The sequence below is a fragment of the Bufo gargarizans genome, chromosome 10, assembly GCF_014858855.1.
Source record: "Bufo gargarizans isolate SCDJY-AF-19 chromosome 10, ASM1485885v1, whole genome shotgun sequence".
In the NCBI taxonomy this organism is placed as follows: Eukaryota; Metazoa; Chordata; class Amphibia; order Anura; family Bufonidae; genus Bufo; species Bufo gargarizans.
Genome location: NC_058089.1, coordinates 100044077 through 100067356, shown reverse-complemented (window position 1 = coordinate 100067356; position 23280 = coordinate 100044077). Strand labels below are relative to the sequence as shown.

General features: G+C 48.0%; 1 protein-coding gene and 1 long non-coding RNA gene across 2 annotated transcripts in view; one reads left to right on the top strand and one right to left on the bottom strand.

Moving 5' to 3' along the window:
- Nucleotides 1-7094, bottom strand: part of GAN (gigaxonin) — a 44734-nt gene extending 37640 nt beyond the window's left edge. The window contains exon 1 of the mRNA XM_044270434.1: nucleotides 6453-7094. Coding sequence (XP_044126369.1) covers nucleotides 6453-6628 — 176 coding nt within the window. The 5' untranslated portion in view covers nucleotides 6629-7094. The remainder of the gene's footprint in view (nucleotides 1-6452) is intronic.
- Nucleotides 7095-7180: 86 nt separating this feature from the next.
- LOC122921004 overlaps nucleotides 7181-23280 on the top strand; it is a 67013-nt gene continuing 50913 nt past the window's right edge. Inside the window, exon 1 of the long non-coding RNA XR_006386955.1 lies at nucleotides 7181-7266. This is a non-coding gene — a long non-coding RNA (uncharacterized LOC122921004). The remainder of the gene's footprint in view (nucleotides 7267-23280) is intronic.

Below are 23280 nucleotides of genomic sequence, written 5' to 3'. Positions count from 1 at the left end.
ATTGGGGCAGACACCGCTTGTTGTCTGCATCCGTGTGTCCATTCTGCAGCCAAGCTAAAAAGTCCTATTCTTTTCCAATTTGCAGACTAGAATAGGCACTGTTACAATAGGGCCCGCGAAAAAGTGCGGGATGCGCACAGACCACGTCCATATTTCGTGGATCTGCTACTTGAAGACTGCAAAGTGGATCCGGTTGTGTGAATAGCCCCTTAGCCTGTAGTGATGTTGTCACATGCATAATTTACATGACCACTGCAGCCAGTCGCAGGCCACGAATATCGTGCCATCCGCTGAAGCCAGTGATTAAGCGTCATGTGACCGCTGCAGGCCCAGTGTGGATCACTTGTTTGTGGATCGAAATACGGACACAGCTGTGTGTACGAAGCCTTAATGGGTCACTAACTTTTTGCAAACCTTTTGATATGACAGAGTGATATGAAAAGTTTAGCTCTGCGGGGGATCTGAGACCCCCAGCGATCCCTAGAACGATGGGAGAGAAGCGCTCAGATATCAAGCTCTCTTTCCCGGCTACAGGGCATTGAATCGAGATGGGTCTGTGGACTTCTATGGAGCCCAGAGGTCGCACTACATTTTTTACGGAAGGTTAAAAGTACCCCTCTTACCATTTTTGAGGAGTATTTTTAGCTGAGGAGGAGAACCAAATAAATAATACATAGGCCTACATAATGTTAAAGGGGTTATCCCATCTTAGACAATGGGAGCATATCGCTAGGATATGCCCCCATTGTCTGATAGGTGCGGGTCCCACTTCTGGGACCAGCACCTACAAGGAGAAGTCCGGGTTCTGGTCTGGGTGCCATAGTCAGTTTTTTATCACGCATGTGCAAAATGCATTGCTCCCGCGCAATAAAAACAACATTGGAACACAATTGCAGTCAAAACTGACTGCAATTGCGTACCTACTCGCACCATTTACTGATCGCAGACGCAACGCATCCGGACACGCTTGTCTGCAAGGGGCCTAAGGCCTCTTTCACTCAAGTGTGACGGATTAGGTCAGGATGCTTCCACGGTGCGTTCAGTGAAACTTGCACCATTTTGCAAGCAAGTTCAGTCAGTTTTGTCTGCGATTGCGTTCCGTTGCTCGTTTTTTTTCCGCGCGGGTGCAATGCGTTTTGATGCGTTTTTCACGCGCGTGATAAAAAACAAAGGTTTACAAACGACATCTCTTAGCAACCATCAGTAAAAAACGCATCGCACCCGCACTTCCTTCCGGATGCAATGTGTTTTTCACTGAAGCTCCTTTCACTTCTATGGGGCCAGGGCTGCGTGAAAAACACAGAATATTGAACATGCTGCATTTTTCACGCAACGCAGAATTGATGCGTGAAAAAAAACGCTCGATGTACACAGACCCATTGAAATGAATGGGTCAGGATTCAGTGCGGGTGCTATGCGTTCACGTCACGCATTGCACCCGAGCGGAAAACTCGCCCGTATGAAAGGAGCCTAAGGCGTACCAATACTGCTGCCATTCATCATCGGCGCAGGCCGCACTGTGAACGGCACAGGCAGCGATGTCGCTGCTGCCGCCTGAAACAACCCATAATAATGCACCTAACAGCAAGGAGCTTTGTTATTGGTTGGTCTGAGTGGGCTGCTGACCATTCTGCACGCGGCGGCACGCGATCTAACTACATGCACACACCCTCTTCACGAGGTGCTGCCCACACTCTACAGCACCCAGAGCTCCATGCGCAGGAACTAGCGCAGTGCTCGCCCTCTGGTCCCAGCTGCGGCTCAGGAGGAGCCTAGTAAGTCCTGTGGTGAGAGGCATGGGGGGCACCAGGTATCGTCTCTACGGTATGTTTATTCATTCATGGTTTATGGGCACAGAAGGAGCTGTGGCTCCAGCGTTAAGCGGAGGGGGCGTGCCCCTGGCACTTCTGTTCTGAAGTTGCCCTGTACATGTGGAGGGCAGTGGCAGGAGGCTGTGCCCCGCTGTGGGTGTCAGGCCTTTCTGCAGTACTTAGGCTGGAAGTGAAAGCACAGTTTGAAGCTAGTCACTGCCATGTTAGGCTACACGCACACGTTCAGGATTCATGTGCGGAGAATCCGCACTGAAATCCGCAGGTGTTCACAGGCAAATCCGTGCGGTCAATCCGCATTAATTGGTGCGGATTTGCATGCGGATTTGCGTGCGGATTCGGTGCGGATTTTCTGCATGCGGATTTCACTAAGTGAATTAAGAAAATCCGGTCAGGAAAAAAAAAATTAATTGACATGTCGCGGATTTAAAAATCCGCACCGCAGGTCAAAATCCGCGCGGAAAAAATCCGCATCGTGTGCATTGAGAATTTCAAATTCTCATAGAATACAATGTACATGACCTACGGTGCGGATTTTCCGCACGCAAATCCGCGCGGAAAATCCGCACGCAATCCTGATCGTGTGCAGGGGGCCTTACAGGTCATGTGTGTGTGACACGTCAGGATCCACCTGTGTGAACAAGGGCAGTGCTAATGGACCTACGTGCAGCTGTATGCCACCTATAACCAGAGGGCTGTGGCGGCCTACTCTTTCTGTCAGGGGAGCCGTCACTTTTATGACTGACCTGTCTGACAAAGCACAGGGAAGATGCAGTATATCAGACTGGACTTTATCACTTGGCTATAATTCCCTGCTGTTATCAAGACAAGTAATTGTTTTCCTGCTTAAATACCCACCTCTAAGGCCTCCTGCACACGACCGTATGGCTTTTTTAGTGTTTTGCGGTCCGTTTTTCACGTATCAGTTGTTCCGTTTTTTTGTGTTTCTGTTCCATTTTCCCGTTCCGTTTTTCCGTATGGCATATACAGTATACAGTAATTACATAGATAAAATTGGGCTGGGCATAACCTTTTCAATAGATGGTTCCGCAAAAAACGGAACGGAAACGGAAGATATACGGATGCATTTCCGTATGTCTTCAGTTTTTTTGCGGACCCGTTGACTTAAATGGAGCCACGGAACGTAATTTGCGGGCAACTGCATACGAAGTACATTCCGTTTTTTTTTTTTTGCGGAACCATTGAAATGAATGGTTCCGTATACGGAACGCAAAAAAATGGCCAGTAAACAGGGGGAAAAAAAACGGTTGTGTGCAGGAGGCCTAAGGCCACGTTCACACCACCGCTCCAAGCAGAACAATGAAAATAACAGAAGTGCTGGATCGGACACATAACGGAGATGAACAGAGCTAACCAAACTCCGTTTACTATCAGGTTCCGTTCAGGATCCTGTCTTTTTACCAAAGAAAGTCCTGCATGTAGGGCTTTTTTTGTACGGTCTTTTTGACAGAATCTGCCCCATACGGAGCCTTCCGCGCAGATGTGAGCAAGCTCTTAAAGGGGTTATTCCATCACATACAATGGGGGCATATCGCTAGGATATGCCCCCATTGTCTGATAAGTGCGGGACCCACCTCTGGGACCCGCACCTACAAGGAGAACGGAGCGGGGAGAGCTGTGGCTGGAGGACCCTGGTTTTCCCGGGGTCTGTCCACCACCAGGCGCAGCTCCCCGCCTCTCCCATTGAAGTGAGTGGCACCGCTCCCATTCATTCCTATGGGGCCGACGGAAATAGCAGAGCCAGCGCTCGGCTATTTTCGGCAGCTCCTTAGAAATGAATGGAGGGCGGTTGCGCATGCTTTCTTCACTACAGTTTGGGTTTGGTGTTCTGTAGATTTTATTATTTTCCCTTATAACATGGTTATAAGGGAAAATAATAGCATTCTGAATACAGAATGCTTAGTAAAATGTCGATTGAGGGGTTAAAAAAATAAAATAAAAATTAACTCACCTTATCCACTTGATTGCGCAGCCGGCATCGTCTTCTTTCAGGACCTGCAAAAGGACCTTTGATGATGTAATCGCGCTCATCACATGGTGAGCGCGATTACGTCATCAAAGGTCCTTTTTGCAGGTCCTGAAAGAAGAAGATGCCGGCTGCGCAAACAAGCGGATGAGGTGTGTCATTTTATTTATGTTTTTTAACCCCTAAAGCCACATTTTAGTATTCAGTCTGTATTAAGAATGCTATTAGTTTCCTTTATAACCACGTTATAAAGGGAAAATAATACAGTAAATTTACTTTTATCAATTTACTTACATCGTCTCCTAGAAACCATGCCTGAAAATCGCACCGCATCCGCACTTGCTTGCGATTTTCACGCAGACCCATTCACTTCTATGGGGCCTGCGTTGCGTGAAAAACGCAGAATATAGAACATGCTGCGATTTTCAAGCAACGCACAAGTGATGCGTGAAAATCACCGCTCCTCTGAACAGCCCCGTTGAAGTGAATGGGTCCGGATTCAGTGCGGGTGCAATGCGTTCACCTCACGCATTGCACCTGCGCGGAATTCCCGCCCGTGTGAAAGGGGCCTTAGAGTTTTTTCAGGGAGTAAACGGCCTATGTCGATAGTACAGGCGTTATTGCGACCTCTGATGGAGCCCATCTCGTGCAGCGAGGAGAGAGAGAGCTGTCTCAGCACTCAAACGCCTCGCCCATCTAAAATTTTAATATGTATCTATGGCGAAAACTTATGACCCTTTCAAAGGAATTGAATAAAATCTGTTAAATATATCGGGAAAGTATACTTTTTTCATTTTTTATTTTTAAATGAATACATTGAATTGGGAACCATAATTCTGTATGTGTGTGAATGAGCCCAGATGCTTAGAAACAGTGCTCTAGTTACATACACGGACATGAATGGTGGAGACGGGCTCATCGACAAAAGCGATAGATACGAGAGCCGCGCCCTGGAGAATCTGAGGTCTCTGCACAGTAATTGCTCAGGACGGAGATCTGGAAACAGTCAGTTGGCAGAGCTGCTATACCAGTCTCCACACACAGTGAAAGCTACAATCGGCCGCTCACTCCACCCCCCTCCCCTCCCCCAGGACTAGAAGCCGACATATATTACTGTAAAGAGCAAACTTATGTAACAACCTGACAGAGCAGACCCCATTTATGAGCACAAGCTTGAAACTGGAGACGGTGCTATGGGTCCCCGGGCTCGTCCTGTGGGCACAGGGATGGTGCCTCCCTTTTGAATGCTTGTGTTTGCAATGTCAGCCACTTTTACTGACTCACTTAACCACTTCACGACCGCGCAGGTTAAACAACGCCAGAGGGATTACTCAGACTCAACACTTGATGAGTCACAGGGTAGGGAGTAATCATTCATGTCCTTTTGTACTGCATCATTAACCAGTTAGCTGCTGAAGAAAACAATGGCAAGACTGCCGAATAGAATATCGCATGACATTCATCCAGGAAAAGACTGTGCCCTGTCTATCGTGGGGTTTAAAGTGAACACTTTTGCTGGAGTCACCCTTTGCCCTGGATAGTATGCTTATACCATAAGTGGGAATTTGGGGAGGAATCACTAGGACACCATGACACCGTCGCTGGTAACAGGTGGTCAACTTAAAGGGTCACAGCGCTTTCCAAAAACTTTTGACACGTCCTAGCGACATATCAAAGGTTTTGATTGGTAGGGGTCTGGGTGCCGAGACCCCCATTGATCACTAGAAGAGGGAAGAGAAGTGATCGCTTAGCACGCTCTCTCTCCTCACTCCAGGAGATGGCATCGAGACCGGCCCGCACTTTCTAATGAGCCAGTCGAGAGAGAGAGACAGAGAGAGACAGAGACAGACAGAGAGAGACAGACAGACAGAGACAGAGAGAGAGAGAGAGAGACGTAAGCGCATCTCTCTAGTGATCGTGGGGGTCTCAGCACTCAGACCTGTGATTCTTTATATTGCTATTATATGGCAAAAGTTTTCAGGCAGCTCAGTGACCATTTTAACCAGGGACGTCAAACTCGTGGCCCTCCAGTTGTCGCAAAACTACAACTTCCATCATGCCCGGACAGCCGACAGCGATCAGGACCCGAAGGGAGTTAAAGTTTTGCAACGGCTGGAAGGGCGCAGATTAAGCATCCCTGCTCTACCACATCCTTATTATTTTCGGCTCATTTTTGCATGGCAAAGTGTGAAATCTGCAGTACAAAATTTCGGCGCGTGCGAACTTCCAAGCCACCCTTTCTACATGCTCATAGAAAGGTCAGAAGTACAGGAAAGTGTCGAAAAGTCCTAAAACGTGGAGAACAACGGAGCTGTGAGGCGCCATTCATTTAAATGGGGCCGCAAAATAAGTGGACAGCTCACCCTGTGCTGTCGGCATCCGTATGTCCGCTCCACGGCCCCACAAAAAAACTGAACGTGTCCTATTCGTGTCCATTTCGCAAACAAGGATAGGAGTTTCTAACACAGTGCGGGGGAATCTGAGCGGCACGCGGCCGGAATCTGTGACGTGTGTCCGTGAGGATTAGGAAAGGCACGTCCACGTAACTCTAATCCCTATAACGTTGAGGACAGTCACGTGAAGGACGTATCCAAGGGTGACCAGGTGGTTCTGGAAACCCAGAATGAATGACTTACCTTATATAAGGACTCGCCGCCGCCAAAATATTCTTATGCACTGGGATCTCCTGCTCCTCGATCACCAGGACCGCGTCACAGAAGTCAGCTTCTGTCCGAAAAGCGCCCAGAGCCCGGAGAAGTTTAGCTGCATGCTGCGGATCTGACACCACAGTCATAGAGGTTGTCTCTGACATTTTAGATAATGGAAGCAGAGGGGAGAGGGGGGTCAAATCTAATAAAGCTACAGCAAACAATGAGCAATCCCAGCACCGGATCTGCTATATGAGAAGACTTAGGGAAGGAGTCTTGGTGGTCAGGACAGTGCTACGTGTGGGATGATGGGAGTATTCTGGGATGTACATGCTGTGTATGGCATATGAATAAGGGTGGAGGGGAGGTCTGAGGCTACAGGTGTAGGATGAGGGGACAGGACTGTAACCCTGCACTGGGGTCTGGGACAAGCAATACAGGGCTGGAAGGCTGCAGCATATACAGTGTGAACGGGGGCGCTCCGGAGGACAGGCGGCTATAACATGAGCTTATGTACCGGGAGGAGGACAGAGAGGCACTGTCAGCTCCGTACAGAGAGGACTATCCGCGGGCTGGACGGAACACTGACGTGCACTCCTCTTCCTGCTTCTGCTGTGCCGGGCTCAGCCGACAGCCCTCGCCGCTCAGTCCGCATGACGTCATCAGGAAGCGCTCTGACCACGTGTCAAAACAGACTGCAGGCGTGTAAGGGGCGGGGCGAGTGGAGGTCACGTGACGGTCCTCGCGTAAACACACGCTACCATAGAGGGTAACGTTCGTACCTGACAGAGAAGTTTGTGAGGTGAAGAGTGTCTATAGTGGATATGGTAATAAACGGGGCCCGTTGCCCATAGCAACCCAGCGTGGGAAAGAGAGCTGTAACCTGATTGGTTGCTATGGGCAACTGCTGTCGTTTTCTTTTGCAATAGTCTGTGGCCTGGGCAGACAGCAAAGGAAAAGTGCGTGGTCTTCCGTCTGTCTTAACTAAATAAGGCCCCAGCACCTCCATGGGCACTGAGGGGGCTGGGTGCTGTAAAAAAAAGGGGGGGGGCGGTGCCTCACAAAGGGGTTGGGGTCTGAAGATAGATACCAGTCCTGCACCTATCTGCCATTTGTGGCATATCCTGAGGTAAGTGTCCCAGATGCAGTGAGATTTATCACCTGTGACCTATCACAAAGTCACAAAAATTGTCTGCATCGTACCCCGGTGACGGGCTGGTGCAGACGGCGGAGAAGCGCCTCAGGACAGACAGAAGTCTTAGCTGCATCGGATTTATCAAACATTGTTAAATTTGGCGCAAATTATGCCAAAGCTGGGTTTAACCACTTCAGCCCCGCTAGGTGAAACCCCCTTCATGACCAGGCCACTTTTTACACTTCGGCACTACACTACTTTCACCGTTTATCGCTCGGTCATGCAACTTACCACCCAAATGAATTTTACCTCCTTTTCTTCTCACTAATGGAGCTTTCATTTGGTGGTATTTTATTGCTGCTGACATTTTTACTTTTTTTGTTATTAATCAAAATGTAACGATTTTTTTGCAAAAAAATGACATTTTTCACTTTCAGCTGTGAAATTTTGCAAAAAAAACGACATCCATATATAAATTTTTCACTAAATTTATAGTTCTACATGTCTTTGATAAAAAAAAAATGTTTGGGCAAAAAAAAAATGGTTTGGGTAAAAGTTATAGCATTTACAAACTATGGTACAAAAATGTGAATTTCCGCTTTTTGAAACGGCTCTGATTTTCTGAGCACCTGTCATGTTTCCTGAGGTTCTACAATGCCCAAACAGTAGAAAAACCCCACAAATAACCCCATTTCGGAAAGTAGACACCCTAAGGTATTCGCTGATGGGCATAGTGAGTTCATAGAACTTTTTATTTTTTGTCACAAGTTAGCGGAAAATGATGATGATTTTTTTATTTTTATTTTTTTCTTACAAAGTCTCATATTCCACTAACTTGCGACAAAAAATAAAAAATTCTAGGAACTCGCCATGCCCCTCACGGAATACCTTGGGGTGTCTTCTTTCCAAAATGGGGTCACTTGTGGGGTAGTTATACTGCCCTGGCAATTTAGGGGCCCAAATGTGTGAGAAGAACTTTGCAATCAAAATGTGTAAGAAATGACCGGTGAAATCCGAAAGGTGCACTTTGGAATATGTGCCCCTTTGCCCACCTTGGCAGCAAAAAAGTGTCACACATGTGGTATCGCCGTACTCAGGAGAAGTTGGGGAATGTGTTTTGGGCTGTCATTTTACATATACCCATGCTGGGTGAGAGAAATATCTTGGCAAAAGACAACTTTTCCCATTTTTTTATACAAAGTTGGCATTTGACCAAGATATTTTTCTCACCCAGCATGGGTATATGTAAAATGACACCCCAAAACACATTCCCCAACTTCTCCTGAGTACGGCGATACCAGATGTGTCACACTTTTTTGCTGCCAAGGTGGGCAAAGGGGCACATATTCCAAAGTGCACCTTTCGGATTTTGCAGGGCATTTTTTACACATTTTGATTGCAAAGTTCTTCTCACACATTTGGGCCCCTAAATTGCCAGGGCAGTATAACTACGCCACAAGTGACCCCATTTTGGAAAGAAGACACCCCAAGGTATTCCGTGAGGGGCACGGCGAGTTCCTAGAATTTTTTATTTTTTGTCACAAGTTAGCGGAAAATGATGATTTTTTTTTTTTTTCTCTTTTTTCCTTACAAAGTCTCATATTCCACTAACTTGCGACAAAAAATAAAAAATTCTAGGAACTCGCCATGCCCCTCACGGAATACCTTGGGGTGTCTTCTTTCCAAAATGGGGTCACTTGTGGCGTAGTTATACTGCCCTGGCAATTTAGGGGCCCAAATGTGTGAGAAGAACTTTGCAATCAAAATGTGTAAAAAATGCCCTGCAAAATCCGAAAGGTGCACTTTGGAATATGTGCCCCTTTGCCCACCTTGGCAGCAAAAAAGTGTGACACATCTGGTATCGCCGTACTCAGGAGAAGTTGGGGAATGTGTTTTGGGGTGTCATTTTACATATACCCATGCTGGGTGAGAAAAATATCTTGGTCAAATGCCAACTTTGTATAAAAAAATGGGAAAAGTTGTCTTTTGCCAAGATATTTCTCTCACCCAGCATGGGTATATGTAAAATGACAGCCCAAAACACATTCCCCAACTTCTCCTGAGTACGGCGATACCAGATGTGTGACACTTTTTTGCTGCCAAGGTGGGCAAAGGGGCACATATTCCAAAGTGCACCTTTCGGGTTTCACCGGTCATTTCTTACACATTTTGATTGCAAAGTTCTTCTCACACATTTGGGCCCCTAAATTGCCAGGGCAGTATAACTACCCCACAAGTGACCCCATTTTGGAAAGAAGACACCCCAAGGTATTCCGTGAGGGGCATGGCGAGTTCCTAGAATTTTTTATTTTTTGTCGCAAGTTAGTGGAATATGAGACTTTGTAAGGAAAAAAGAAAAAAAAAGAAAAATCATCATTTTCCGCTAAATTGTGACAAAAAATAAAAAATTCTAGGAACTCGCCGTGCCCCCCACGGAATACCTTGGGGTGTCTTCTTTCCAAAATGGGGTCACTTGTGGCGTAGTTATACTGCCCTGGCAATTTAGGGGCCCAAATGTGTAAGAAGTACCTTGAAATCAAAATGTGTAAAAAATGGCCTGCGAAATCCGAAAGGTGCCCCTTTGCCCACCTTGGCTGCAAAAAAGTGTGACACATCTGGTATCGCCGTACTCAGGAGAAGTTGGGCAATGTGTTTTGGGGGGTCATTTTACATATACCCATGCTGGGTGAGAGAAATATCTTGGCAAAAGACAACTTTTCCCATTTTTTTATACAAAGTTGGCATTTGACCAAGATATTTTTCTCACCCAGCATGGGTATATGTAAAATGACACCCCAAAACACATTGCCCCAACTTCTCCTGAGTACGGCGATACCAGATGTGTCACACTTTTTTGCAGCCTAGATGCGCAAAGGGGCCCAAATTCCTTTTAGGAGGGCATTTTTAGACATTTGGATCCCAGACTTCTTCTCACCCTTTCGGGCCCCTAAAAAGCCAGGGCAGTATAAATACCCCACATGTGACCCCACTTTGGAAAGAAGACACCCCAAGGTATTCAATGAGGGGCCTGGCGAGTTCATAGAAATTTTTTTTTTTTTGCATAAGTTAGCGGATATTGATTTTTCTTGTTTTTTTTCTCACAAAGTCTCACTTTCCGCTAACTTAGGACAAAAATTTCAATCTTTCATGGACTCAATATGCCCCTCACGGAATACCTTGGGGTGTCTTCTTTCCGAAATGGGGTCACATGTGGGGTATTTATACTGCCCTGGCTTTTTAGGGGCCCTAAAGCGTGAGAAGTCTGGAATATAAATGTCTAAAAATGTTTACGCATTTGGATTCCGTGAGGGGTATGGTGAGTTCATGGGAGATTTTATTTTTTGACACAAGTTAGTGGAATATGAGACTTTGTAAGAAAAAACAAAAACAAACAAAAAATGTCCGCTAACTTGTGCCAAAAAAAATGGCTGAATGGAGCCTTACCAGGGGGGGAGTGATCAATGACAGGGGGGTGATCAATGACAGGGGGGTGATCACCCATATAGACTCCCTGATCACCCCCCTGTCATTGATCACCCCCCCTGTCATTGATCACCCCCCTGTAAGGCTCCATTCAGACATCCGCATGATTTTTTACGGATCCATGGATACATGGATCGGATCCACAAAACGCATGCGGACGTCTGAATGGAGCCTTACAGGGGGGTTATCAATGACAGGGGGTGATCAGGGTAATCAGGGTGATCACCCCCCTGTCACTGATCACCCTCCCTGTAAGGCTCCATTCAGACATCCGCATGATTTTTTACGGATCCATGGATACATGGATCGGATCCACAGAACGCATGCGGACGTCTGAATGGAGCCTTACAGGGGGGTTATCAATGACAGGGGTGATCAGGGTAATCAGGGTGATCACCCCCCTGTCACTGATCACCCTCCCTGTAAGGCTCCATTCAGACATCCGCATGATTTTTTACGGATCCATGGATACATGGATCGGATCCACAGAACGCATGCGGACGTCTGAATGGAGCCTTACAGGGGGGTTATCAATGACAGGGGTGATCAGGGTAATCAGGGTGATCACCCCCCTGTCACTGATCACCCTCCCTGTAAGGCTCCATTCAGACATCCGCATGATTTTTTACGGATCCATGGATACATGGATCGGATCCACAAAACGCATGCGGACGTCTGAATGGAGCCTTACAGGGGGGTTATCAATGACAGGGGGTGATCAGGGTAATCAGGGTGATCACCCCCCTGTCACTGATCACCCTCCCTGTAAGGCTCCATTCAGACATCCGCATGATTTTTTACGGATCCATGGATACATGGATCGGATCCACAGAACGCATGCGGACGTCTGAATGGAGCCTTACAGGGGGGTTATCAATGACAGGGGTGATCAGGGTAATCAGGGTGATCACCCCCCTGTCACTGATCACCCCCCCTGTAAGGCTCCATTCAGACATCCGCATGATTTTTTACGGATCCATGGATAAATGGATCGGATCCACAGAACGCATGCGGACGTCTGAATGGAGCCTTACAGGGGGGTTATCAATGACAGGGGGTGATCAGGGTAATCAGGGTGATCACCCCCCTGTCACTGATCACCCCCCCTGTAAGGCTCCATTCAGACATCCGCATGATTTTTTACGGATCCATGGATACATGGATCGGATCCACAGAACGCATGCGGACGTCTGAATGGAGCCTTACAGGGGGGTTATCAATGACAGAGGGTGATCAGGGTAATCAGGGTGATCACCCCCCTGTCACTGATCACCCCCCCTGTAAGGCTCCATTCAGACGTCCGCATGATTTTTACGGATCCATGGATACATGGATCGGATCCGTAAAAATCATGCGGACGTCTGAATGGAGCCTGACAGGGCGGTGATCAATGACAGGGGGTGATCAGGGAGTGTATATGGGTGATCACCCGCCTGTCATTGATCACCCCCCTGTAAGGCTCCATTCAGACGTCCGCATGATTTTTACGGATCCATGGATACATGGATCGGATCCGTAAAAATCATGCGGACGTCTGAATGGAGCCTGACAGGGCGGTGATCAATGACAGGGCGGTGATCAATGACAGGGGGGTGATCAGGGAGTTTATATGGGGTGATCAGGGGTTTATAAGGGGTTAATAAGTGACGGGGGGGGGGGGGGTGTAGTGTAGTGTTTGGTGGGACTGTACTGAGCTACCTGAGTCCTCTGGGGGTCGATCCAAACAAAAGGGACCACCAGAGGATCAGGTAGGAGGTATATTAGACGCTGTTATGAAAACAGCGTCTAATATACCTGTTAGGGGTTAAAAAATTCGGATCTCCAGCCTGCCAGCGAACGATCGCCGCTGGCAGGCTGGAGATCCACTCGCTTACCTTCCGTTCCTGTGAGCGCGCGCGCCTGTGTGCGCGCGTTCACAGGAAATCTCGCGTCTCGCGAGATGACGCGTATATGCGTGACTGTGCGCCAGCCTGCCACCTCCGGAACGCACATGTGCGTTAGGCGGTCCGGAGGTGGTTAAAGGACTTCTGTCACCCCCAAAAGTCTTTTTTTAATTTTTTTTTGGCTAATTTAAATCCTTATACTGCGATTTTTCAATATATAGTGTTCTTACCCTTTTTCGTTCAGTAGTTTCTTTAAAAACTGCACTTTTATAATATGTAAATTACCTCTCTACCAGCAAGTAGGGCTTGTAGCCGCCGCATCCTCCTTTCAAAAAACGCCCCCTCCTCCTGCTGATTGACAGGGCCAGCGAGTGCTCTCCTCCTCCGGCTGGCCCTGTCTGCAATTCAAACCCCGCGCCTGCACCTCATTCGGCGCAGGCGCTCTGAGAGAAGGACGCTTGCTTCCTTGGCACTTCCTCAGTGCGCCTGCGCCGATGACGTCTTCTCTTTCGGGTGACGTCATCGGCGAAGGCGCACTGAGGAAGTGCTGAGGAAGTGAGCGCCCTTCTCTCAGAGCGCCTGCGCCGAATGTGGTGCAGGCGCTGGATTTGATATGCCCCCATTATCTTATAGGTGCGGGTCCCAGCTGTGTACACTCCCATTCATATCTATGGGGAGCCGGCTTGGTGGTGGCTGGACTGGAGTCCTCCAGCCACCACCTTGTGGAGCTCTGTTCTCGATATAGGTGCGGGTCCCAGTGGTGGGACCCGCACCTATAAGACAAGGGGGGCATATCCTAGCGATATGCCTCCATTGTCTATGATGAGACAACCTCTTTAATAACACTGTGGCCTCTAATCTGGGCATTATTACTACTAGGAGCCATTAATGGAGGAAAAGTAATACTAGGAGGGCACCAATGGGGGCATTAATTTCTCTGGGAGCCATTAATGGGGTTTTATTAATTTTGGGGGCCACTAATGGGTGCCTTATTAATACCGGGGACCACTACTGATTCATTATTTATACTGGGGGCCACTAATGGGGCATTATGAATACTGGGGTTACTAATGAGTGCCATTTTAATTTTGGGAGCCACTATTGGGGGTCTTATTAATACTGGGGGCCACTAATGGGGGCCATTTTAAAAATGGGGACCTTAATACTAGGGGCCACTAATGGAGCATTTTTAATACCGGTAGCCACTATTGGGGGGCCTAATTAATACTGGGGGCCATTGCTGGGGCATTATTAATACTGTGAGTACAGAGCCTTCAACGCTTCCCGGTCCTCTGACACTAATGAGCGCTTCCATAATGGAAGAGCTCATTAGTATTCACCCCATAGGATGCAGAGACATTTTCCCCCCACTTTTGGGGGAAAAATGTGTCTTATGGGGTGCAAAATACAGTAATACATGCAGGGAAATCATATTCAACTATAAAACTACATTAAAAAAATCTGAATATATGAAAACACGTATGACCTTCGCATCAAGGGCCGATGTGCAAATAAAAATAATGGGAATAATTTTAATAAATGGTTGGAGGTGTCTAATGATGTGATGAAAGATAGTTCCTGGTCTCTTTCCATGCATCACCAATATGTCCAATACGTCAATATCCAGTCACAGTCTTATATATTGAATCCCACCCCTGCCATATGGAGTCTCTAGTAAAGACAGGTTTTCTGGAACTAGAATATTGATGTGCTATCCTCAGGCTAGATCATGAATATCTGATTGGGGGGCCCCGACTCCTGGTACTCCTGCCATTCTGGAGCGCCGCAGCCTCTTCCTAGGCCAGCAACGTCACGTTTATTGGTCTAGACCAGGGATGGCCAACCTGCGGCTCTCCAGCTGTTGCAAAACTACAACTCCCAGCATGCAAAGACTGCCTACAGCTTTCAGCCTACAGCAGGGCATGGTGGGAATTGTAGTTTTACAACAGCTGGAGAGCCGCAGGTTGGCCATCCCTGGTCTAGACTCACTTTGGGGTGTGATAACGGTATCATATGCGCTACTTGCGATGAGGTTAGTGATATTTAGGGACACGCCCATGTAAATGAGAAGAAATATGCTAATCATTTCTGGGTATCACCCAACACCCATTGTGTAAATTGGAATTTCCCTAATGTGACTACTGAAAACGAGTGAATTATGGGGTGTATGTGATGTCTATATGTCTTCATTCTATAGGCCGTTAACCCTTTCACTAGCAAAAACCATTACAGATAGTATGACAGCACAAGGTTTCTGCTAAAAACAAGCCACCAAAATTAAGGATTTTCCTAAGTCATGACGTAAAGTCATGATTTTATTAAAGACACGGAGGCGAGTATTTGCTTAACTCTTTCTTTACTGGAAAATAGCAGCAAAGACAATTGAAGAAAAAAACCATAAGAATATCCATGGTAACAGCTCTACCCCTATATAAGGGACATCACTGGCTGGACACTTCCTCTTTCTTTGCAGTCTTCAAACGGCGAAAACTGAACTCTGGAACGGACAATAACAACCGGAACAGCAGCCGTAGAACCATCAAACGGAACCTCTGGAAGGTGAGTATCAGACGACGGATGACAAAGGTGCATCAACCTGGAGGGAAGAGAGAAAAAACAAACATCATGGTAGCAACTCACCCAACTGCATTGTTCACAAACAAGCACAGCAGCCCAAGTACTTCCCATGCCGTAACAGACAGATAAATAATAACGTACAGTACAAAGACTACAACCCAGCAGGGAGGGTGAAAATGCAATGGGCGGGAAATACTCGCCTCCGTGTCTTTAATAAAATCATGACTTTACGTCATGACTTAGGAAAATCCTTAATTTTATTACAAGACACGGAGGCTCATATTTGCAAGTTTAAAGCTGGGCAATAACGGAGGCAAAAACGTGAGGATCTGGCCTGAAATAGAATTCCCGAAAGGTAGAGACTCGGGACCAATCCGCCAACTGCATGACATCCTCCAAACGGGCACCAGCCACCGACATAGAGGTAGCCGCCGCTCCCCGTACCGAATGCGCGGTGAAAATGGAAGTATCAATACCGGAGAGGGAAAGGATCCACTTAACCCATCGGGAAAGCGTAACACTGGTAACCGGGGAAAAAGGGCGACGAAAAGATATGAACAACTGCGGGGAATCCCGAGAGCGAAAAGCTACGGTGCGAGACTCGTACTCCCGTAAACAAGCCACGGGGCACAGTTGCAGAGAAGAAGGAAAAGACGGGTAAGTAACCGACTTGATACCCGTTTTAGTGCGACGAGAGATATTGAACAGAACCCCTTGAGGCGTAAAATAACGCGCCTCAATATCTAAAGCCCGTACGTCCGAGACGCGCTTACAAGACACTAAACAAAGAAGGGTCACCAACTTGGCTGATAACTGCCGAAGAGACAGCAACGAATTGAGGGGCCAACCCTCCAGAAACCGGAGAACCGTCGCAACGTCCCAAGTGGTAGAGAAACGCGGCCTAGGAGGACGCGACAATCGAGACCCACGCAATAGACGACAGATCAACGGGTGTTGACCGGCGGGGCAACCATCAAACCCGGAATGTCTAGCAGAAATCGCCGAGCGGTATACGTTCAGGGTACGGTAAGCTTTACCCGCCTCAAAGAGAGAAGTGAGAAACTGGAGAACCGCGACTACAGGGGCTTGCAAGGGATCCAAGTCCCGTGGATTGCACCAACGAACCCATACGTCCCAAGCCGCCTGATAGGCTCGTCTAGTGCCTGGAGCCCAAGCCGACTCCAACAGCTGTCTGGTTGCTGTCGAAAATTCCGAGGAATCCCAGGGACCCCTGAAACCCGGCATGCTAGAAGCTGCAGAGAGCCGTCTAGCAGAAGTGGGTGATGGCGACCAAAAGGGTCGAGCAAAAGCTGTGGAAACGACGGCAGGAGCCGAGGCTCCTCCGTGAGAAGATGTAGTAATTGAGGAAACCACGATTGTGTTTGCCAGAAGGGAACCACCAGGACCAACTGCGCCACCTGGCGACGGACCTGAGCGAGTACCCGAGGGATGAGAGCGAACGGAGGAAAGGCATAATGGAGGGGACCCCCCCAGTTCTGGAGGAAAGCATCTACGGCCTCTGCTTGAGGATCTGGACGCCAACTGAAGTACCTGGGCAGTTGCGTGTTCAGGCGTGACGCGAACAGATCGATGCAACACGGGCCCCAAAGAGACACAATATCTCGGAAGACCCTCGGATCCAACCTCCAGTCGCTGGAGTCCGAAATGCAACGAGAACTCCAGTCGGCCAATGTGTTGTGGAGTCCTGGAATGTACTCCGCCACCACCGAAATTCCCCTGGAAAGACAAAACTCCCAAAAATCTTTGGCCAGATAGGCCAAAACCCTGGACCGCGTTACCCCAGGCAATTCACGTAACGGACCGCAGAGACATTGTCCATACGAAGGCGAATACACGCCCGTACGGAACCCTGTGCAAAGCTGCGGATCGCGAACGAGCCCGCTAAGAGTTCGAGGGCATTGATGTGAAGATGAGCCTCCTCCGGAGACCATGCTCCACCCGTGGATATCCCCTGACAGTGTGCTCCCCACCCCCTCAGACTGGCATCGGACTCGATAACCAGATCCGGAAGTGGACCGAATATCGCCCGGCCATTCCATACCGACAAATTGTGTATCCACCACACCAATTCGTCCCTGGTCTCCGTGTCTAAGACAAGAGTGTCTGAATAAGAGGCCCCTGCTCGTAGGTGAGCAATCTTCAGTCTCTGTAGAGCTCGATAATGAAGGGGGGCAGGGAATATCGCCTGAATGGAGGAAGTGAGGAGACCGATCAGGCGAGCAAGGTGACGGAGAGATAACCAAGGAAGCAAGAGAGCATGCCGAATTTCCTTGCGTATTGATTTGACCTTGGCTAAGGGCAGACTGAGGGACTGATCCAAAGAGTTTACGGCAAAACCTAGAAACTCTACTGAGGTGTCCGGGACCAGACATGATTTTTCTAGGTTGAGAACAAATCCCAGCCCCTGAAGCAGGGATTTGGCCATCTCCAAATGATACAACAGAAGGGAAGGATTCTGGGCCATGATCAGGATGTCGTCCAAATAAATAATTAGACGCACCCCTCTCGCTCTGAGCCAAGCCACTACAGGCTTCATGATCTTCGTAAAGCACCACGGGGCGGATGACAGGCCCGTGGTGCTTTACGCCATGTCTGGCCCTTCCATAAGAACTGAAGGAGATTTCGAGATGGAGGAGCTACTGGGACCGTTAAATATGCATCCTTCAGATCCAGTTTGACGAACCAGTCTCCCGGCAGAAGCATATCCCGGAGAAGATGGATGCCCTCCATCTTGAAATGTCTGTAGCGAACGAAGACATTTAAGTGTTTGAGATTTATGACTGGTCGGAACTGGCCACCTTTCTTCTGTACCAGGAAGATACTGCTCAGAACCCCTGTGAAGGGAACGGGAGATAATTCTATGGCTCCTTTGAATAGAAGGGATGACAGTTCTGAATTTAGGAGCGACCGGTCCGAGGTCGGACCCCACGAAACAGCGGGAAGGCCCTGCGGGGTGGATACTAGCTCGATGGTAAAACCCCGGACCGTAGATAGGACCCACTGGTCTGAGGTGATCCTTGACCACACATGGGAAAAGTGACGGAGTCTTCCCCCAACCTGCTGGGAACTCAGGGGCGACACACAAGGACGACTTACCATATGGGCGCCTTGAACCCGGAGTGCCACGGAAACTTCTGGAACGGGAAGGACCTCCGCGGGACGGAAAGAAGGTGGGTTGGTACCTGGAGTCCTGCAGCGACTGTCGGTAAGTAAAGGAGCCACGGCCCGTGCCTCTGGGCTGAAAGTTGGAGCGGCCGGACAATCGGCCCCTAGGATTGCCGGCCCTGGAGGAAAAACGCGCCTGAAAGACGCGGCGCATAGAGCTCTGTGCTTTATCAAGGGCCGTAAAGGCGCCAACATACTTCCCCAGCTCCTTTATAAAGGGGTCTCCAAACAATAGGCCTTGCGCCTCTTTCCCGGATTCCGTCAGGGATAAATTTGCCAATTTAGGCTCAATTTTCATTAGAATGGCCTTTCTTCTTTCAATGGCAATTGAAGTATTTACATTGCCTGCCAGACAAATCGCCCTTTGGGCCCAACCGCTAAGATCCTCAGGGTCCACCTAGGTGCCCGCTGCCTTAGCAGATTCGGCTAGGTCAAAAATTTTGGCCAGCGGCCCTGTCATATCTAGTAACTTGTCCTGACAGGCTTTTAATGCAGAATCCAACCCCTTACGCGGGTTGAACCCCGTTTTAGCTAGGAATTGCACTACTTTGGGGTCCACACTAGGTGTCTCACAAATCCTGTGGGGAATCAGGGGTCGTGGGCATTCTGCCCGAAGCTTACTGCAAGCTTCTTTGGAGAGGGGAGTACGAATCCTCGCTTCCAAATATTGCGCCACATGAGTGGCGGGAAGCCATTCTGAGGACCTAGGATGGTGTAACTGGTCCGGATTAAATAGGGGGTCACCCATGGGATCCAGAATTGTGTCCTTGCCGGACTCTAGAGGGTCTATATCGGTCCCCGCTAATTTAGACGGGTCCTCCTCAATAGCAGGATCCACTGCCACATCAGTTAAATTATCTTCCCCAGAATGAAGGGGGTAATCATCATACGCCTCCTCAACGGACTCTGCGTCCGAATCAGAAACCTGCTCCGGTAAGGACCGGGCGGTCTTCCATGCACGTGCCCTTTCTGCCGGGCGTCAATTAGCTCTTTTGCGCGATTTGACTGCGCATTCATTGGATGGGCCAGAGCCCACATTCACATTTGTTCTGGAGGCAGGAGGGGGCATTACAGGGTTAGATTGAGCCCTCAGGGCCTGGGATATAGTGTGTGATAAGGAAACTGAAACTGTCCCCATAGCAGCTACTATTGCTTCTGAAATAGACTGCTGAAGATTAGCAGTCTGCAACTCCTGGGCAGAGGCATCATTAACTCTATGAGGAGGGGAAGGTGAAACCTGACTGGATCGTCTCACCTGCACAGAGCTGGCCGGGGACACAGGGACCATAGACATTATGAGATATATACCTGAGGAGTAGGTCACCCCACCAGATAGAAGAATAAGAGAAACGCTGGCCCAGAGAGCAACAGTAACCGACGAGCGATGCGGACAGCGCACTGCGATACAGTGAGCCGACGAGGAGCGCAGGGGTAAGACTCCTCCCCTTCCAAGAGAGAGACCAATGAGAAGACAGGGAGGAGAAAGATGGCGCCCGAGAATCTCGCCCAGAAACGCGAGATCTCGGCGTCTGAGGGGAGAAATCAAAGATGGAGCCTGAGAATCCCGTCCGACGAGATCTGAGACGCCGAAGCCCGGGAAAACAGAGCGGGAAGGCACAGGTAAGAAGAAGGAGAAGGAAGTAGACAAAATGGCCGAGAGATAATTAAGGGGCTATCGAAAACGGCACCGAACGGCCGGAGACAGACCCGGCGTCACAGGGGTGAGCGGGAGGGACCGCAAAGCGGCACAATTAACCCCTGAAAGCAGGGACAAAACAGGATACACAATTAAAGAAATGGCACTGAAAGATAAAAACTAAGAACCCCTGTTCCAAGAAGGAACTGGGGTAAAAGATATAACCAAAAACAATCTCTAAAAAGTACCCCTCAGAAACCAATATGGAGAAAAACCAATAAGACAGTTAAAATGGAAGAAATTTTTAAACCACTTATCTGAGCTGGAGCAGCAAAGAAAGAGGAAGTGTCCAGCCAGTGATGTCCCTTATATAGGGGTAGAAGGGGTGGAGCTGTTACCATGGATATTCTTATGTTTTTTTTCTTCAATTGTCTTTGCTGCTATTTTCCAGTAAAGAAAGAGTTAAGCAAATATGAGCCTCCGTGTCTTGTAATAAAATTCAGGTTTTACCCTTGAGTTGTCCCGAAATTTGACCAGGAATTTGAATTTTCGCAGTGCATGTGATCAAATCTGAGGCCAGATCTGCAGCATAATGTATTTTACTCTAGAAATTAGTTTTGTGACAAAGACATTTTCCCCATTTAGGCCTGCATCATTGGCGTGGGGGTTTGGGAGGCGCCATTTTGTACATGCATGGTAGAAGACTGGATGAGTAGGGGTAGGGAGTGAGGCGCTGTGAGCGCTGCCTGTATTCACCCCTCCCTGGTCTTCGTCCCTCTGGCCTTGCTGCGCTGTGCTGACTACGTACAGCCTCGGGATGTTGTGTTCACCCTATGACTGGCAAGTTATTTTATTTATTTTAAGGTTTGATCTGAGATCTGATACGGGGGTTTTACCAGGAGGTCTGATAAGTGGGTTTGACATGGAGGTCTGATATGAGGGTCGGACGCAGCGATGCTTATGATATTTAGTGTTATATTGTTGATTTTTATTTTAATTCTGGGGAATGCAAAGTGGTTTTCATTGTTTTTAGTTATATTTTCAAAAAACTTTTTTTTTAACTTTCCTGTCCAAGGGGGTTGTAAGATTACATAGCTTACATTGCAGTGAATTAGCTCCCTATGGAGCTACGCCACCTGCAGGCCTCCAAAGGAACTACTGCTCTGATAGTTACCGTACATAGTTGTTAAGTTTGGAAAAAGACAAAAGTCCAACCTATAATCCTGCTATATTGATCCATGGAACAAATCCCTGGATCAATGTCCATCTTCCTCTTAAGGAGGGTTTGGTTACAAGGGGAAAGGGTGTGTAGAACATGATTTCTATATATTGTCATTAGAGTCAGTGATATTTTGAAATAAAAAGTCATCTAAACCTTTTTTGAAACCAGATACTGCAGCAGCCTATTCCAGAGGTTTACAGCCCTTACCGTAAAGAATCCTTGTCGCCTCTTATGACTAAATCTTTTTTTTCTCCAGGTGTAGGGAATGACCACTTGTTTTTTTAGGGGGTTTAACACAGAATAGCTTCCCTTAATATTTTTTGTGTGGTACATTTATATATTTGTACTGGTTAATCACATCCCCCCTTAGACGTCTTTTTACAAGACTAAACAAATTCAGGTCTTTTAATTTTTGCTCATAGCTAAGATCTTCCAGGCCCTTTATCAGTTTAGTTGCTCTCCTTTGCACTTTTTCTTATTCCAGGGCATACTTTTTATGGACTGGTGCCCAGAACGGAGCTGCGTATTCCAGTTGAGGCCACACCAACCCTTTGTATAGTGGCAATATTACATCCCTGTCCCGCAAGTCCATACCTCTTTTAATACAAGACAAGTTTGTTGGCCGTTCACAAGTGGCTGCTGCTACTGATCCAGACCTGTTCAACATGTTATTTTTTTCGGTGTGGAGGCATGGACAGTAGTGCTTCCGTGGGGTTACGTGCCTCCGTTCCACACCGACCTTTCAGATTCACTTGAATGGGTCCACATCCACGATGCGGGGTGCACATGGCTGGTGTCCGTATATTACGGACCCACTGTTCGTGGGACGCAATACGGGCTCGCCCAAACAACGTCCGTGTGAATGGGCCCTTAAGGACAGCCGACTGGAATTGCATGCTGTTATTTCGTTTATGAAAAACACAACCCACAATAAAAACAAATCAGGTGAGTTTGACAGCTTCTGTCCTTAGTAAAACCATGTTGGCTATCACTTTACCATTACATAATCCTGTATGTAGTCCTGAAGGCCCTGAAACATTTTTCCCACAATGGATGTTAACCCGTTATTGACCATTAATACGCCTTTATACTGACTTAAACAAAGGGGGTTTAAGCTAAACAGCTGGCTTTAAAGGGGTTGTCTCATCATGGGCAATGGGGGCATATCCTGTCTTATAGGTGCAGGTCCCACCCGCACCTATATCGAGAACGGAGCCCTGCAAGTGAAGGAAGGCAGACTGCGCATGTGCAGTCGCCCTCTATTCATTTCCTATGGGGCCGGCAAAAATAGCCGACTATTTCCGTTGGCCCCATAGAAATGAATGGGAGCGAGGGTCGCTCATACGCGGTGCGCTCCCATTCATTTCTATGGAGAGTCGGCTTGGTAGTGGCCGGACCAGAGTCCTCCAGCCACCACCTTGCTGGGCTCCGTTCTCGATATAGATGCGGGTCCCAGCAGTACATATCCTAGCGATATGCCCCCATTATCCATGATGAGACAACCCCTTTAATCAATAAATACATCTACCCAAAATGGTGCATTAAAAACTGACTTGTCCTGCAAAAAATAAGCCTCATACAGGTACTGTAAATTGATGAAAAAGCTGCTCTTGGAATGCAATTTTTTTTTTAAAATAGCTGTTCACTAAGGGGCTAAGCATACTGGTTTCTAATTTCCCAGTGAAGACCTAGCA